The sequence below is a fragment of the Protomyctophum parallelum genome (genome assembly GCF_964188405.1).
Source record: "Protomyctophum parallelum genome assembly, chromosome: 1".
Classification (NCBI taxonomy): Eukaryota; Metazoa; Chordata; class Actinopteri; order Myctophiformes; family Myctophidae; genus Protomyctophum; species Protomyctophum parallelum.
In genome coordinates this window covers 77,704,555-77,723,607 of record NC_139697.1, presented here as the reverse complement: position 1 = coordinate 77,723,607, position 19,053 = coordinate 77,704,555, and the positions used below count along the sequence as shown (strand labels likewise).

General features: G+C 39.4%; 1 protein-coding gene across 5 annotated transcripts in view; it reads right to left on the bottom strand.

Moving 5' to 3' along the window:
- LOC310874532 (ryanodine receptor 1-like) overlaps positions 1–19,053 on the bottom strand; it is a 125,325-nt gene that overhangs the window by 7,589 nt on the left and 98,683 nt on the right. For 3 of the 5 annotated variants that reach the window (XM_083787382.1, XM_083787385.1, XM_083787384.1), the window contains 14 exons: positions 16,140–16,220; positions 15,789–15,877; positions 15,496–15,624; positions 14,667–14,771; positions 8,265–8,346; positions 6,703–8,012; positions 6,384–6,466; positions 6,082–6,235; positions 5,889–5,975; positions 4,555–4,836; positions 3,770–3,900; positions 2,378–2,420; positions 1,140–1,276; positions 799–859 (listed from right to left, as the gene is read on the bottom strand). In XM_083787382.1, the coding sequence (XP_083643508.1) occupies positions 799–859; positions 1,140–1,276; positions 2,378–2,420; positions 3,770–3,900; positions 4,555–4,836; positions 5,889–5,975; positions 6,082–6,235; positions 6,384–6,466; positions 6,703–8,012; positions 8,265–8,346; positions 14,667–14,771; positions 15,496–15,624; positions 15,789–15,877; positions 16,140–16,220 (2,774 nt within the window). Of the gene's footprint in view, positions 1–798; positions 860–1,139; positions 1,277–2,377; positions 2,421–3,769; positions 3,901–4,554; positions 4,837–5,888; positions 5,976–6,081; positions 6,236–6,383; positions 6,467–6,702; positions 8,013–8,264; positions 8,347–14,666; positions 14,772–15,495; positions 15,625–15,788; positions 15,878–16,139; positions 16,221–17,849; positions 17,862–19,053 lie in introns of all 5 variants that reach the window. The other 2 variants (XM_083787381.1, XM_083787383.1) reach the window with 1 other exon arrangement.

Genomic DNA, 19,053 nt, shown 5'->3' with positions numbered 1-19,053 from the left:
TATCATATAAGCATTGTGGTACAAAAATAAACGAAATGTCTCTGCGATAATTTCGGGGAGGTGTCTCTGTAACGTTTACGATAGTCAGTCAGTCATATATATTTTCATAAGAGTATTTTTCTAGCAAAATTTCTCACAGTCAGTTGATTCTTCATATCCGTATGAGTGAAACCGCCCAGATCATTTGTTTATTTTGGGAACACAGTTCTTATTTGATGCGATATAAGAAAGGTCTATGGAGGGGCACGGTGGCACGCTGTGGGCGTGTTCTCTCCTCCGTGTCATCAGTGCCCATAACCGAGGCGGGGTTGGCGAAAGGGCCTTTCTGTGTGGAGTTTGCATGTTCTCCCCATGTCCCCTAGGGTAGGTACCCTCACGAAAAACATGCAGTAATCCTGGTCTCTAAACTACCTCCCCCTGGCCACTGACTGGCCACTGCAGTTATTACTGCTGTTACCCATCTTTTCTCTCTCTTTCTCTCTCTCTGTTCCCCCTGACACAATATTATATTATATTATAACATACTTGATATTGTGATTTACAAATAATTTCAGTTTACCATGCTGTACGTTAGAGTTTATTGATGAAGATTTTGTTGTTATTGATCACTGTATACATTTTATTGTATAATAGTCATTCAGACAGCTTAATCGCTACAGAGACTAGCCAGCCACTCAATTATGTTATCCATTATTCCCATGTATACTGTAAGTATAACAGGTTATCAATACAAAATCACAGCACTTCATTTCGATTTGAGTACACAACTCTGTGGAAAACAGGCAGTTGTTTTCTTACGCCATCTGTGAACACAACACCAAATTTCCAGATCTGGTACTTGATGTCGATTGCTGTGATCCTGTAAAGACACAACAAAGAATCCCAGTCATCAAATGTTCTCTTCTTTTCCTGAAGGAGCCCTGTGACAAGCCACTTTGCCACTTTAATACATATCGTTGCTGTTAGAAACCTAGTACCTCCTTGTTTTGAAGTTTATTTTGTAAATCGCCCCTCTACGTGTTGTGAACTTGTAGATAAGCTATTTTCACTACTTTTAAACAGTTTTAAACAGACAAATAATAATACATTTAATTTGGACATACAAGGTTTCCACCCGACAGCTATGCCATATACTGTACCAGGCGAACATGGAGTTGTCTGGTTCCTCCTGCTTCTTCTCGTGTGACTGCTGGCTCACATCCAGGGAGGCCAGGTCCACTCCCAGGAGCTCTGCTATCCTCTCCCTACCGTAGATGTCACCATACTTATCCAGAACCTGACACACATTAGATTATGGCCATATCAATCTAGGTTGTGTGGAACTTATCCAATGTGCGTTTGTGTGCATGCGTGTATTTATAATAGAATATTTTAGAAAACACACACACACACACACACACACACACACACACACACACACACACACACACACACACACACACACACACACACACACACACACACACACACACACACACACACACACACACGTAAATGCATTTGTATTGTTGAGTCTTATGTCTCACACGTTCCTCTTGACAATACAACATAGATTCTCTGTGGGGTTCAGGTCAGGCCAGTTGGTTGGTCAGTTAAGCGCAGCAATACCATGGTATTACTGTGGTTCATGAGCTGTATGCCATAATCATCAAAATTAAAACAAATAAAGGTTCTAAAAACTTCACTTTAAGCACAATGAATATATGAAAGTTTCACTTTTTGAATTATATTAGGGAAGAAATTTTACTTTTACAAAATATTAAAAAAAATTGAGAAGGAGCTGTATATTATAGTATATAATGCACAAACTAAACTCATCTTCTATATAGCCCTAAATGACAAAATGTCTCAAGGGGGTTCACAAGTCAAATCAATGACATAGGGCATAGCAGTGGCTGCCATTTTCTGGTTCATGATGATTCATGACCATAACACATTTAATTCCGTGGGAAAGGCTGCTAAGCCAGCCTGACGGCCTGTTGTAGGTTCGACTCCCGATCCCGACAACGACAACCTTTGTCACGTGTCACCCCCACATCTCTCTCCCCATTTCCTGTCACCATACTGTGTGTGTGTACACTATCCAATAAAGGCAGATAAAGCCCAAAAATATATTTTTGGAAATCTCTATGGGAAAAATGAATGGGGTCTGGAACGATGGAACACCCTATAAGCAAGTGCAGCCACAAAGCAACATTTTACGATTTTACGATTGTAAATACATCAAAGATGCAATTATAATCCATCTATAATGGATAAAGCCTTGGCCTGGAAGAGAGGTCATCAGGTGGTCCCCAACCTTCTTCAAGTGTTTCAACCCTCCTCAACCACACAACACACAGATAGAAAAGCCAATTATTTTTCAAAACTATCTTACCTTCCGCTTGACAAACTTGTCCCAGTAGTTGTTTGGAAAAGAGCTGGTAAAAAAAAGAAAAGAAAAGTACATTTCAACTATATTTGTTTAAAAGTGTTTGCTTTGTGTGTGGACTAAATCGTGACAGCAAATATATGCTTGGCAAAGATAAATGTTTCAATGTTTACTGTTTCAACTGAATGTTCTTAGTCTATCAGGGATATATAACCATGCAACTGAAATGTCAAAAACGACACTAAATCACTTTGACTTGTATGTGCTGGGGTCCGCAATGGCCTTATTGGCCTTCACCATTGATTCTTGATCTTTTCTCGATCAGAGCTCACTTGAACATCTCAAAAGCATTCGCAGCGCAGTGTGCATTTTCAAAGCATGTTATGATCATTCAATTGATTGTGTTACAGCATGGATCAAGTTCCTACTTATTGGTATCACAAGGAAAACTAATGTTTTGAAGGTTTTAAAGAAAAATAATAATCAATCAATAGGCCTAATTGAAATCTTTGTGTTTTGCCAATTATTTGGGGGGGGGCACACTTGCAATACCTTCACAGCCCACAGGGTGAAAATCAATGGCCTACACTGTTAGTAGTTTTGGCCCTATCTTGCGTCAGGGGCACTTTATCCGTAATTTGGGGATTTCGCATTGTGTAAGAGGCGTGCCCCCGTACAATTAAGCAATATTACACGAGAGGGTGTGGGTTAACGTGATTATTGCCACGACAGGGATGCGGTCAGGAATGAGACGAAGTCGAGTTCCGCAAGCATCACTGAAGCATCATTCAAGCATCACCATTATCCATTACGAATTATGCACAGTGATATCTTACACTGGGGCCCATGGAAGAGGATGCGTTGCTGTCTTGAAATATATTTATATTTGATACAGAGACTTATTTTGTGGGTCCAGTAGCTCCTCTATCCTCCACTCCGACCAACACAGTCTCAATACAACAATAAACCAGTAAAGGGAAATCGGATTAATTATCATTGTAATCGCGCACAATGCGCCATGGCGTCGCACAAATCACTAGACACGCATTACGGGTGGTTTGAGGAGGCGCTTTCCGTTGTCCTCAACCTGTGTGCATTAGATAGCAATTATAGGGAAAGCGCATCAACATGCCTACAGACACACCTCCACCCGCAAATAAAGGTGTCGGCATAATATATAGTGGGTATAGCGGCCGCAAGATACCATTTATGCATAGTGGAAGCTCCTAAATGCATAATTCACGGATAATAGTTCATGCTTGCGGGTAATGCATGGCATACGTTAGAACCCTCAGTCTCAATAAATCCACAAAACCAAAATCCACAAAACACAGTGCCTCGATAGACTTCTCTTGATATACTGTAGAGGATGTCTTTCATAGTTTCATTGTTACTTACGGTGCGTTCAGGATCAGTCTGTCCCACTGGCCCTTGATGTCATCATCTTCAGGTTGCTCAGTAATGTACAGACCATCGAACTCCAACTTTCTGGCGAGTTCCTTCTCTCTCTTAAAGATCACCAGCGGAATCTGAGGAAAAACAATGCACTCAAACGAGTGTTCTTAAGACTTATGGAAGTATCATAAGTGCATTGTGTACACACTATGACCGTGTTCTGATCATCTAAATGTGATATAATACAATGTAAAAGTTAAAGTGAAGCATTAGCTTCTATACTTACACAAAAATGCAACAATGCATTACAAGTAAATACTTAACTACAGTTGCAGTTGCAAGGCATGTACAGTAAATATAGCATGACATCTTCAGGAACCTTGGCATCATTTTTGTTGATGCACCTCGACACACCTCGACACGCACATCAAGTCGGTGTCTGAGAGTGACATTAGTCTGAGAGGGTACAAATGGGTCCATTTGGTTCTATTTGTACACTCAGAGTTAAGGTGCATGGTTCTTGAAATGAAATAGTTTGGGACCCACAGATATTGTAATTTAATTGCACATCAGACGTAAAGTCCACTTGCCAGCTCTGACAGTGTGATAAAAAACGGATCCAGAAAGTCTCAATTGTGATGGAACCGATTCCAGTACCTCAATGTTGGATCCGGTTCCTCGGGTTAAGGATCCCAACCCTATGTGTACAGTAGGTTCAGTATATTTTTATTTTTACAGTGGACAGTGAGCCGTAAAAACATAACTAAAGCAACCTTATGTTATTCTACCTTGAGACAGTTGTAGCCAATGATACAGATGAAGGAGATGACGGTGTGCAGGATTGAGATGAAGGACATGGTGGGCTTCATGTAGCCAGTGCTCTCTTCCAAGTAGAAGTAAACCGGGCCCTCTTCCTCGTCGTCATCCTCTCCCTCGTCCATCCCGCCAGAGCCCTCAGCCTCCTCTCCCGAGCCCTCAAATAAACCGGAGCCTTCGAACATCCCGCTTCCCTCAAACATCCCGGAACCTTCCATGATCTCCTCCTCTCCCTCAGGCGGGCTGTCAGAAACCTGTTCAGAGCATATTGATGGGCAAATGAGACAGTGTCCCAGCCAGGACTATAGAACCTATGGGTACTGTATAATTATGCTTGGATGAACAACTAATACATACCCTGCATTAATGACCTAGGTCATTGATTCCCAAAGTGGGGTCCAGGAACGCCCACGGGTTCCCAGCGAAATTTGTTAATATAGTGTTACAAATCATATTAACCATAAGACATATTTTAATACGTTGGCTATTACAGCAGATACAAGCTCACAGCGCATCACAGCAGATCCATAGAAGTTTGTAGATCTGCAACTTTTGAATTTGAATCCTGAATAGTAACAGTTTTGGATGAGCCTGAGGTTTCCACTTTCACAATGCCTGCTTATTTTTCTAGGTGACAAAAAAAGGGCATTGTCACAATGCCTCAGTAACGGACACCGAGGGGACCGATACTACCACCGGACTACCACCTCCTCTTCTGCCAAACAAAACTGTAGATTAAACCTACTATTACCTAATACAAATACGTATTTTCTATATATCTATCGTGGGGATGTATTTTGTTAATGGCAGGCCTAATAATGTATTGCAATTAATGATGCGAAGCCCACAGGGCTATAGTTCAGGCAGACAACTCAAAGGAGCACCAATTGACGATCAGCTGATCAGTCACATGCTAACTCCATCTGATTGGGGCAGGCCATTTAAACCTCCCTGCTCACAGCTCATTATTCTTGCTGCTGCTCTTGTGATAAATATACCATACAGTTTCTCTATCTTGATTATTTCCAGTATCAGTCACTCACGCGACTGCCCCTGTCCCCCCTCTTCTTCTTTTCGTGTAATTTTCAGCAACTCTAGACAGAGATTTGTCTTCATAAAAAGCAGACAGTGTTAGACTAGATGCTTGTAACTTTCAGGGGGTGGGAGTGAATATTTTTTTTCTTTGTTTTTTCCTTTTTTTGTTACAAGTCCCCGGTGCCTCAATTATCATTGAAACATACCCTCATTCAGTACAATGTACTGTACAATAAACTAATTCAAATAACGTTCAAAAATAGTTCTTAACCTTGTAGAATAGCAGAACGAAGTTCAGGGCAAATGCGATGAACAGAGCCAGAAAACGGAGGTTGTAGAAGTTTCTTGAGAGGTAGTTCTAAAAAACAAACAAACAATACAAAATGTAATGTCTGTTAGTGAACATTGAGATTGTACTGATGTCACATGAGGGAGTGAGACCAGGAGGAAGAGAAACCACCCACCATTAATTTATTCCTCTGGACATCCAGTTCAGTCCAAATTTGAAATCCTTCATGCTTCTTTGGGTTCTTTTCTTTCTTGGGTGCCACTTTCTTTGGTGCTTCTTCATGTTCTTTGATCAGAGATTCTTTCTCGGATTTCTCTCCAGCTTCAACACTAAAGAAAACAACCTCGTTAGGCTAATGGGTCCAAACTAATTGACCATAATCACACAGTGGCAAACTTAAAATGAAGTCACAGCATACTCATTAAACTGCTGAATCGGATAGCAATCTCAAAACTATGAAAACAACCAGATTCTTACTCTGCCTTCTCTGGTTCTGGAGGTGGTTCCACTACGGCAGGAGGTTCAGGAGGTTTCTGGCTAGCATCAGCATCCTCTGGTTGCTGCAAACAAAGAACAGCATCCAGTTATTACATTCATACAGGACAATGAGGTAGAATGCACATGATGGGGAAATGCACATGATGGTGAAAACTATTCAATGGCAGTGAAGAGAAATCACAACTTCAGGTTTCTTTGAACACAGAAGCTGCAGATAGAGATGATTTGGCAAATATTTTGACATGCTCAAGACAACATAAAGTTCTACCAATGTTTCAACATCACTGCATGCCTGTACCTTTTTCCTCTTTGTTATGGGCGTTCCTTCTGGAGTGGGAGGCTCAATAGTCGCCTCTATTCCCATGTCTCCAAGACCACCTGGAGCATCAAACCCTGTTGCCCTGCCACCCTCCTTCTCTTGCAAGTCTTCCTCCTCCTCCTCTCCGTCAGTCTCACCAGTCTCTGTCACCCCTCCCGCCTCCTGCTCCTCCCCCGTCCTCGGCTCCCCCGGCAAGTCGCCGTGTACGTCGTCCTGCGTGGGGTCCGGCATGCTGGCCAAAATCTCTGTCATGGTGATGTTCTTGGCTCCCTCCACCAGGCCACCCCCAAACAGGGTCTGCCAGATGAGCATGAAGATTCCTTTGCACACGTTGTAGATGAAGTGGAGTATGCCCATCAGGATGGTCCAGAAGAATATGGACAAAGCCACCACGATCTCCTTGATGGTCATCTTCCTCACCCTGCGGTACTGCCTGCGCAGGTTGCGGAAAGTGAAGATGCCGAGGAAGCTCAGCATGCTGTTGATGAAGTCTGCGAAGGCCGAGCTTGATTCGGGCGGCAACTCCTCTCCGTTGCTTTCCTCGTCTCCTCCCCCACCTCCCGGCACTCCCTCCGTTCCACTTTCCACAGGCTCATCGTCTTCCTCCTCTTTCCCTTCTTCTTCTGCCTCAGAGATCTGCGAGGCGATGTTCATCTCGAAGATGGTGTCCTCGCAGAAGTTGACGAACATCTCCATCTTTTCCGACTCACCCCCTTCGTTGACCACGTCGAAGATGAACTGCCGTTTGGACTCTCGGACTTGGGGCATCTCCCACTGTTTGCGGTTCACCTCGGAGATCTCAAAGTAGATGCGCTCAATCTTCCTGCTGGCCCCCATTATCTCGATTCTTCCCAGGAAAGGGCGGAAGTAGTTCATCACATTCTCCGCCTGCGCAACAAAGGCCTGCAGCCTAGTGTCGTGGGGCACGTGCTCAGACAGGTTGGTGAGTAGCACCGCAATGTTGAAGCCGATGTCCTTGGCGGGCTCCTGGAAGCGGTTGGCAAACTCATCGTAGTTGATCATGTCGTTTTCATCTGCCTCTGAGCACGACAACAGAAACTGGATCTCAGAAGTAGAGTATTGTTTCTGACTGTCCATAGCCTTCTGGAAGTCCTTCTTGGAGATTAGTCCCCGAGGGTCTGTGACGTAGTCACGGAACGCATCAGACACCACAATGTCCTTCAGCTTAAGGAACATGTCAAAGAACTTTAGGATCATCTCCACGTTGCTAGAGGACTCCACCAACATGTCCACCATCTGACGGGCAATGGTACCGTTCACAATATTTCCTGTGCAACACACACAGAAAGTTTAGTACAGTACAGCGGTAGGTTGAAAAATCCCCCTCCACGCATTTACACTTCATCTGTATAACTACTGCAGATGATTCTTTGAATTAATATATTTCCACACAGTCTGTTTCGATTATTGCCAAATCAATATAACACAAAGCCTTGATTTATTTTCTTCTAAAAAGCTGTCCTAGGAATGAAGTAAATGTGCGACAAATAGTACATCAGCAGTATCAAATAATACTCTACCCTCCAACAGGGAAAGCAGCATGACAACCATATCTTTCTGAAGGTCAAGAAGCTCCTTCAGCAGACCAATTTGACTCGAGTCCTATAGCAAGTCAAAGAACACACGGGATATTACAATGATAATAGCTAGTCTTTTTTGGGAAAAGGGATGCACAGGGAACGTTTGGCATTGAAAACAGCTGTCAACACTTATCACACAGAGGGATTTTTGAAATCTGAGGAAATCAAATTTTGTATGAGGTGAAGGTTACATACAAAGGTTTTAAATAATTAAATCATGCTTGTGACTTACAGTATAGCCGACCTGAGAAGCCTGGTATTTGTGCATTTATTTAAAGGACAACTTCACACATTTGAAATCCATCTTCATATAATTGTTCCACTAATGCTTTTTAACAGTTTCCCAAACAGTCGAGTAAAAATTCAATTTTCTTTTCCTACATTTTCTTTTACATATTTACATTTTATTCAAAAGATTAAAAAAAAAAAAAAAGTAAAAAACTATGCATTTAAAAAACAACAAACAAGCAAATCAAATTCTTAATCTTAATTATAATAATTAAGTAGTGAAAATAGCTGATGCGCTTGTAGATCTTCTATTTTCACTAGTTTGGGTCCCGGGAAAACGTCTCTCTTTTGGGTCTCGACCTGAAATGGCAGGATTTCTGTGTCTTAGAGTAGCGATGTGGACAGTTCAGAGAACAGCCTACCATTGATGCCATCTATAGGATGGTTTGGTCATTTCAAACAACATTTTCAATGTATTTATTTGGAATGGCTGTAGTTTTTATTAGCTTGGAATCCCCATCTATGATGTCACTGGTAGGCATGTTTCTCCACTGTCCATCCCACAATTGAGACGCATAGTGAGTAGACGGCATCTTATAACAAGCATTAGTGATTACCAATTATATTATGAAGATATGGTTGAAAATAGGTGAAGTGTTCCTTAATAATTACAATATATTATCATGCTAGACGATTCAGACGTTTAACAACCATTCTTCACCCAGTAGGACTTATTTTATTTAACAAATGTAATTAAAAAAACATTATGTATTTTATAATACATAATTAGACCTTATAATCATATGTTATGTATTGTACTGTACATTGTGGTCCTCATGATGTATAGAATGGCATGGCAAGACTGGCATAGATGTTGCAATACAGTTGGCATTAAATACTGTACACTGTATCAGTACACACAATTACTATGACACTTTTCAATAGCAGTACTACAGTATATCAGTGCAATGTGAAGGCACTTTAATCATATTCACCAAAGGATGTGAATGATCGGTATTATTTTGTCTTGAATGCAGTTCAATGGAGTTTGAAGAAATAAAAACGACATCTAATCATTGCCCTCGAGATCAGACAAATCGATGCCGTCGGGCAGAAACCTCCACATTTAATTTGTTTTCGTAAATCAATGCCCTACTTCATCATACAAATGTTGCACAAAAGTAGTGAAAATAGATCTAAAAGCTCAAAACACCTTGCGATGTGAGGCATTGTGAGCTGGTAAATCAGCTATTTCCAATATTCTACAAAATAAATGTATAATAATAAAAAAGTAAAAGGTTTTGGACATACAAGGTTTCCACCCGACAGCAATGACATAATTTAATATTATTCTACACCTTAGAAGTGTTGCAAGGTGCATTGTATCCAACTGTAAATTGGAATTAGTCAGAATTAGTCTGAAAACACACACCACAAATGAAACGTCTTCAAGCATCTTCCCTCAGGTTACTTATTAATGATATGAAAGAGGGAGAGTCAACAACATCAGTCTTACAACTGTTAAATATGGGCACGCTGAATGAGTGTAACATTAAAACATATATTCCAACACTGGAGATTAAAGGTAAGGCAACAGATAAGCGACAACTTCTGATATTTGCATACTAGTCCATATCTAAACAACAATATCCGTTCCTTTTTCGGATAATTATATGGAAATTATTAAAAATGTGTTAAATTATGTGCAAAAATGCAATTGTACAGTGATGACATCACAAGTGGAGGAAGTAGCTATATTGTCAGTACTTTGAGTACAACATTTGCCTAAAAATGTACACTACACTGTACATTTATAGCGTTAGAAAACCAGATATACTGAATTTGCAATGCTCTGTAGGCCTTTCTCGACTGTAAAAGGTTACATTAAATGTATATGGAATGGATGATATAAGTATCCTTGTATTTGTTAATTTTGTTTATAGATGAATTTGCAGACTATTAAGCGATAATTAAGAGCCATTTGACACTGCAGTTATGATTGCGCTCAGGGCAGCGCTCTGCGGATTCGTCTTATAGGGAGTGTGAGAGTGAGTTTACCAGTGTGGACTGTTTCCACTTGTGACATCATAAAGTACTTTTCTTCCCACATTATTTGAATATCCAGATTTATTTTATTATCTGTTGCCCTGCCTTTAAAGAGCAGATCCTTTTCTCAGAAGATCTTGTAATCGCATGTATGCATAAGGAATTGGTTCATATGGTGATATGGTACTGTAACAGTGGTCAATGTAGGAATGTCCTGATATAACCTTTTATATGTGAAAAATGTTTTCTGTTGTTCACTGAACCCTATCCATACTGTATGTAAATATGTATAGATTTGTGATTGTTCAAGCATTCTCATTACAACTTAAAAAGGCAAATGAGTAACAAAACAAACTGAGAAAAGAATCTGAAGTTGAAGTACAGCCAGTAAACAGTAACACCATATCACGTCAATAGATAAATAAAATGAATACCTACTTTACCCTTCATTGACCATGTGAAAGACAGTTTAAATAAATATGTAAATATATATCATAAGATTTTGTGAACAGGTCAAAAATAAAACACTATTACATTTCAAAATATGTTTTATCTTCTTTCTTCCAGTATTGCATTCGTTTTCTTACATCATCTAATAATATTGTAATTCCATTTAATATACAACACACCAGAACATCACATTTTACTATTCAGAATAAAGGCTTACTTTAAAATACAGGGAGAATGTGGTAAGAGTGGTATTATTCAAATTATATTATAACTTAGGAGCAAAGAAGAAGAAGACGCAGGGACAACTGCTTCAACATGGTGATAACACCATGTTCAGTTTTCCTAATAATGTGGGACATAGTGTGTGATGTCCCTCATTATCACTTTTATAAATACAATTAGCCTACTTTTTCTGAGGACGTGTACTGTACTCAAATGTACTCAATTTGTTTATTCGTCTATTTTTAGTATTTTCATCTTACTATGCTACAATTACATTTTTACTCCAATACAGTACATTGGCAATCTAATCCAGTAAAAAAAATCCCATTGAAAAGAAAATAGTGCCCAAGTTATTAATGCCGTCAGCATAGACAGGGATCAATTTGCTTTGCAGATTGCAGATACAGTCTAGAGCCTACCTAGTCCAAACATTCGGTTTCCAGTCTGTGACGCAGTGCTATTGTTCCAAGCAAAATGTAACCTGGGAACCTGGGAAGTACTCCTTGGAATACTTTGTTTGGTAGGTAAATGTTTTATTTCAACTCGTAGCAACCGGTGAAACTAAGCTACTCAATTTGACATTCATGTGGGCGAACAACAATAACACTGCTGCACAAACCGGACACAGACTTTTTAGAGTAAGCAGGCTCTAGGCCGGATCACACTGGTTAATTCAGAATAGAAACCAGCCTTTCCAAAGGTACTGCCAGAAAGCCTGGTGACGTGGCAAGGTTACTGTCAGCGCGTTCAGCCTGGCCAGTCAGTATGTTACCAAGCTACCAAGGAAGATGACAGCAGCAGATGCAACAATCATCACCCATGGCCATATCTAAGATATACCGTACCGTATGGTCAGACTCATTGAAGGGAGGAGGATTTCTTGCGGGCTGACATGTTCCCTTTGTCTGCCATGAGGGAATGACATTTAAAATATTCTCAAATTTGCCCTCAAATTTGACATTTTCATCTGTACGACGGTACTATACAGAATAAAGTTAATTTAACAGCATTTACTTTTACTTTTGATACTTTGCCGGTTGAATTAATTATTTAGATACTAAAGCGGTAATTTCAGATAATTTAAGTTACTTTTTAAGGTCATTAAAGTTACTCAAGTAGTATTCTACTCCACCACTGTATTTGGTGAATTTAGTCCTATTTTATTTGTCCCATACACACCTATAGTGCTTGAATTCACAGATAATATTAGCTCCAAAGTCAGCCGAAAGGTTGAAATAATGAGTTCACGTTTACAGTGTTTATTAACAATTCTAAACAGGGTATGTCAAATTGCTAAAAGAAAAGAGAAAAAGAGCCATGTAGGTTCCACAGGGTAGTTGAGAGATTACGTACATTACATTCATTCAAATGAGATGTAATTCATGACATGTTGGCCACAGCCACACACACTTTCTCTAATCAGGAAATCACTATTATAAATCCTTATTATTTTTTTAATATAGTAAATCTGAAAAACTGTTTTTAAGTCTTCCATCCGACAGCGACGATTTGCTCAGGTCTCAGACTGGCACTTTTGGATCTATTTTGACATACCCTGTTTGGAATGTGTTAGCAGCTGGTTATCTGCAGGTACAGCTACTGTATATACCGTAAGGCAATGGTTCGCAAACCTTGTTTAATCGCTGGACCACTAGCATATTTAGAACAATCAAGGACCACCCCACTTCCCCACCACCGTAAGAGACATACTGTATATAGGCTATAGCGTAGGCCTAAAATCACCAAACCTACCCTAACCTATATAATACGCAATCCTTTTTAATTGGTGTACCACAGTAGTTGAAGGGGTACACTTACTGTACAAACCAGATAATAATTGTATGAATGTGCATGATGTCCGTGTGCACATGCTGAATATTGAGTGGGTAAATTATTGATTTCTCCACATTTCCATGACCTCATACTCATAGCACATACCGGTAACAAGAGGTGTTTATGCATCAAACGTGATTTCCTCAGTCATTCCAGACTACAAACTACTACTACTACAGTATTACTACTGTACATGGTCAAACGTGACTTGTTTGACACATGTCTCGTTTATGAGTTAATATTACGTTTACACAACACAACTGTTGCACATATCATTTTTAATGCAAAATCAATATTTTCTAAAAGATGCACAACATATCCTATAGAGTGGAGAAGTCACATGGTGGCCCCGGAAGCATTTTGTCCATTTTGTTTATACAGTGCAGTATGTAACATACAGATTTTAATATTTACTGGGATAAACATGGTTCCACACATTTGATCCATCCTGTAATTTAAGTGATACATAAATTGGAAAAACTAAGTATATCAGAAGTTAAAAATATTAAAAATATAATTATAATTTATATATTTTACTTAGCAGATACTGCCCTTATTTAATCGTTTCTATTGATTTGTAAATCCAGGACCAACTGAATGTGTAAAACCACATTGAAACCAGCCCATAATAAAATCTGTGAAAAATGAATTGTCAAAACACCTGTGAGCACAGGAAGAAACCATGTGTCTTAGCTCTATGCACAAACGTTTGCAACTGCAGGCTGGTGAGTATTTTGTGATCAGTGTGCGTGCATATTGGCAGCCACTAAGACAAAATGTTTGAGCATGTTCAATGGACTTATGGCTAGCAAAAATACACATGAAATTTCCTCATGCATGTGTAATAAAACATATATCTATTATTTACAGTATGGTGTGAATGCTGTATATATATTTAATTAACCAGATAAACCTTACAGTATATACACTTCATTGACCAGACTCCACCGGCCAATACTAGGCCCCCTCCGTTCCCTCCAAACACCCAAATCTCTGTATCTGCAAATTTCGGGCGAATGCTCTACATATTAAGGAAACACCAACATTAACACTTTCCTGTGGTCTCGCTTTACTCATTCCACAGAAGCAAATGCAGAATCTCCCACAAAAGTTCAGAAAAAGGCCTCACAAGTATGTTATGGCAAGGATTCTCAGATTATAAATTAGGGGTTCCCGCCCCTTGCTAAATAGCTTAAACAAAAAAAGGAAAATAATTAATATGGCCAACCTACAAGTTCACGACGCATCATGTTGTGAGCTGTTAATTGGCTATTTTTGTTATTTATGATTTATTTATTTGTTTTTGACAATTATGATAATGTTACCAGATAGAAACGGTTAAACTGCCACAATAATCGAAGAATGCAAATTAAATTAAGCATTTAAATCAAAGAAATTAAACATACATACTGTATACTGTACATGATTGGTTATTATAAATAACTAATAATCATTCAGTCATTAACTAAGGCATGTCATGATGATGTTTGTGTTTCCTTAATATTGTTCACAGCAGTCAGTCAGTTGACATTTGAGAAAGGGTGTGGTTTAATGAGCTCGTACCTGTGCCAGCTTCATCATCATGTGAGCAAAGACGTGGAGGAAGCCCACCACAGCGTCCCACAGCCTGCTGTGGGTCAGAGACTGCTGGTTCCCTGTGCACGGGCCCTGGGCACAAGTGTTACAATTTAGGCATTTATCAAATGCTCTGAATCCAGAGCGATTTAAAGTAAGCATTAGATTTACAATAAACACTATAGGAAGATAGATCAATAATGAGCTGACATCTGTATCTCTACTATCAAAATTACACATTATAGCCTTTTCATGCGCCTGCAAAGTTGTCAAGGCTAGTGCAAGTGCTGCAGCAAGTGCTACAGGCAAAAAGTAGAGTCTGAACAGGTGAGTTTTCAGACGGCGGATTAGAGCAGTGATTGTGCTCTAATCCATCCGACAGGACCCCCAGTTTGATTAGGCCAGTGGTTCTTCAAAATATTTCATATCAAGGACCTCAATAACTCAGAGAGTTTACAAAATGGACCCGTAACGGTCCATTTGGTTCCATTCCATTCCATTTTGCACTCTGAGTTACAGATCTGTATATAAGGGTCCATTTGGACCCTGAGGCACAATGCAGAGAACCACTGCATTGGGCCGTGGACCACCATTTTATTATTATTATTATTTTCTTCTTCTTCTGTACAAAGTCCTCAGCATTAATGTTACTCTGAGAGTATTCAGTAGTCGGGGCTATCAATCAATAAATACCATGCATATTATATTGCAGTGCAGACAGTGGTGCACCAGCTTTTGTGGCTCAACCAAAAAAATCCCAAATATATATTTTTTTATACATTTTTAAAATCAGATTTATTTTTCAAACTCAATTTACCTGAATGTACTCAGTCAGACTGTTAAAAATCTGTTTTGCCACCGTCATTGCTTTAGAGAAATTCTTCTTCCCTGGGTCATCGATGATGTCTTTGCCAGAGTAGTACCAGTAAAAATCACTGATGGACTCCTGTTGCACGCACAAAACAAGGAGCCGTATGAAAGTGACATGAGGTTGTGGCATATTTTACACTGCCAAAAGATGCACATAACATAATGCAAACTGGACTTTCATGCACATATATAAATGTACAGTGTGCCTACTGTAATAACCAGTGTCAGAGTTTACAGCACCTGTAATCGAAGCAGGTAGTCTACTGTGCAGATGATGACGTTGATGGTAGTGGTACAGGCAGTCTGTGTGCGAAGGTAGTTCTGAAAATCTACAATAGAGACCAATGTGAAGGGTTGCGAACAGTAAACATTTGATTACTGCACATTTTTCTAATGCGAACACTGAATAGCGACATTTGATCACATATGATTCCTGCATGCTTTTTAATTTCTACTGTAAGAGGCAACATTTGACTCCTGTACGCTTTCTACCTTGTAAAGCGACATTTGACTCATCTACAGTATGTTTTATACCATACCAAGCTCGGTTTGAAGCTCATTCCTCAGGTTGGAGGTGTGATTGACTCTCACCGTTATTGTGTCCCTCACAAAGCAGCTGCAGGAACCGGAAGAGGTCACACGTGAACTCATCGTCCGCCATGACCTTCTCACCTAAACGGAATGGAAAGGAAAACATCAAAGTACCTTGCCAAAACGACTGTACGGTCAAAATTAGAAGCATACACTGTGAAATCTTTAGTGTTAATTTAACCCTGAGAGTGTACAAATATAGCCAAATGGTGATTTGGTTAAATTCGTACAAATGGTAAATTAACACAGAATTTGACTGTGTGCATCCAACGATGGAACAGGCAATTGCAAGTTTAGGGTTCCTAAGTGTTGGCTTGCAGCAAGGTATAAAACACAATGCATTCTCACAACAGGCAAAACAGACTCAAAACAGAGAATACTAACAAGACATTTAAGACACATGAAACACTGAAACAGGGCAGCTCATCTATGTGTAAACTGTAAACGTACACATTTGCGGCAGGTTTATTTATTAATCATCAATAGAGTGAACATAATGGTAAACACACATCCATACTACATACCTGTACCTTTTATGACATCATTCATGGTTTTGCTCTGAATAAATAACAATTGTGTGCTGTTGCTATTCCTCTGTACTATGGTGTTAAGATGGTCCTCAGAGTGGAGTAGAAGTAAAAGTATTGAAAATTGGAAATACTCCACTAAAGTAAAAATACCTCTAAATTGTACTTACTGTAGTTACACGCTTCATACCATTCACTCCGATTTGAAACTTTGAATTTGCTCTGGATAATAAGAGCATTTGCTAAATGCCTAGAATAGATTGTCTTTGTAATTTGTAAATACAATTTGCAAAGAAAGTTGTTAATCAAGTAGAAACAGTACTGTATTAAAACAGACATAATACACCGATATCAACAAGTACAAATACAAGGGACAATACTACAAGACAGGAGGTGACAAAACAACAGTTATAACAGACACACGGACAAGCCATGCAGGCAGCACAGACCTCCACTCCTCTAGTGAGACACAATGAAGAGGCAGACGGGTTGGGGCAATGTCCAAGGAGGCATTCATTGGAAGTTAAAGAATGAGATTATGTGTGCTACACCCAAAGGAAATATGACAATGGATCCCTGGAATTGATTCTTCATTGATCCTTCATCAATTGTTGAGATGAGGTTATTATGGTGATATGAGCGGAGGACACAAATCACAATGCGTGATTGTGCAGCAAAACACACGTTGCCAACATACTGATGTTGGCAACCATGTTTAGTGATGATGAGAATGGATGGAGGACTGGAAATACGTTTAAAGTTATTTTAAATATGTTTGTCAGATGAATGAATGCAGAAATGTATCATTTGTCATAATAGAGTCAAAAGTTAGTGGTGTTGGCAGCTATCTTTAATATATTTTGTAACATTACAGTGGAACTACTTGCAGGTGCAGTAGTTTGTGAGTGCAAATTTTTAAATCATTAATAAACAGTGACACCTATGTTTTCCCCCTCCGATTACAGCTGACAACATACATGGGGCTGCCTTGAAGACTTTTTGTATATTTCAAATTGTCTATAAAATACATTATTTTTAACATGGACAGTGGCAACCAATCCCCTCTTGGTGGAATCTCAGCATAAGAAAAAAAGGAGATGAAATGACAGGGGGGACAGTGGAGAGAAAGAGGAAGAAAAAGAAGAGAAAGGTAAATAAACAGATGGACAGAAATGTAATTTACCCCGATCTTTGTCTGATGGCCATGATAGGAAAGACAAGGGAAGAGGAGGAGTAGGAGGAAGAGGAGGAGGAGGCAGTGATCGTGGGGAGGGGAGAGAGGGTGGTCAGTGTGTTGACAACAGTAGAGGACTAGGACATGGGAAGGGTGAAGATTAACCACGGTGAATGAGTGTAAATTCAACTCCGAACAGGGTACATTTTTGTCAACTTTCGGAGTTCAATTAATGCTCCGGATTTCACCGTGCAGGTACAAAATAAAAAATGCACTATGGGTCAAATGCCGATCTGGAAAAGACCAATTAGAAATTCAACTAGCAACACGCAAATTATAAAACAAACATATACTGTAAAAATGGAATTCCCTGAAACGCCAATTCAAGGTGTTAGAGTGGTGCGGCAGACAGGGGACGTGGACAAAAGTTCATTGGAAGGGTTAAGGACAGTGGCATTTAAGTTGCTAGGGCTGGACAATAACCAAAAATAATATATCAAACTGACATTTAGAACCAATAACCAACTTAATCCTGCATATGTAGGTAATCAAATAATCAAGTCACGTTTTATTTTATTTAACAAATCGACACAACATTTTTGTTGTATAATGGATCATGGCGTACAAAAATAGTGAACATAGCCAATCTACAAGCTCACAACCAGTCGCATGTTGCCGATGTTCGCGTTGATTTTATCGTAATCGAGGCAAAAGTTTTTATATATTTTATATATTATATATTTATATTGCCCAGCCACATATTATTGCCCACTTGTCCCCTTCAATTATATCCTGAATACTGTGTGATCCCCACCCTCTGTCTGCCTGCAATTCATAAACCTTCAGGTTAGGACATGACTCATTCAATTCAAATTAACAACTATTAAAAGTCACAACGGAACAACACTTCCAGGGAGATGAATGGAATTAATTGCAGAGCCTTTCCATATTATTCTGTCAATTTGATTAATTAATTAGCTCAGTTGTGTCAATGACAATGTAACAAAAATCCTCCAATTTGCATAATCATCGCTGGATCAGCCTTCAGCATTACATATAGATTCCGTGTTGATACATGTGTTCATGGCTTAAAGTGAAATTTGTTTTGTTATTGTATGTTTAAAGAGCTGGAGAGATGTGGAGACCCCAGTTACTAAACAAACACTCTTTTCGTATCATTGTGATACTACTATAAGTGTAGGAAACAGTCGAT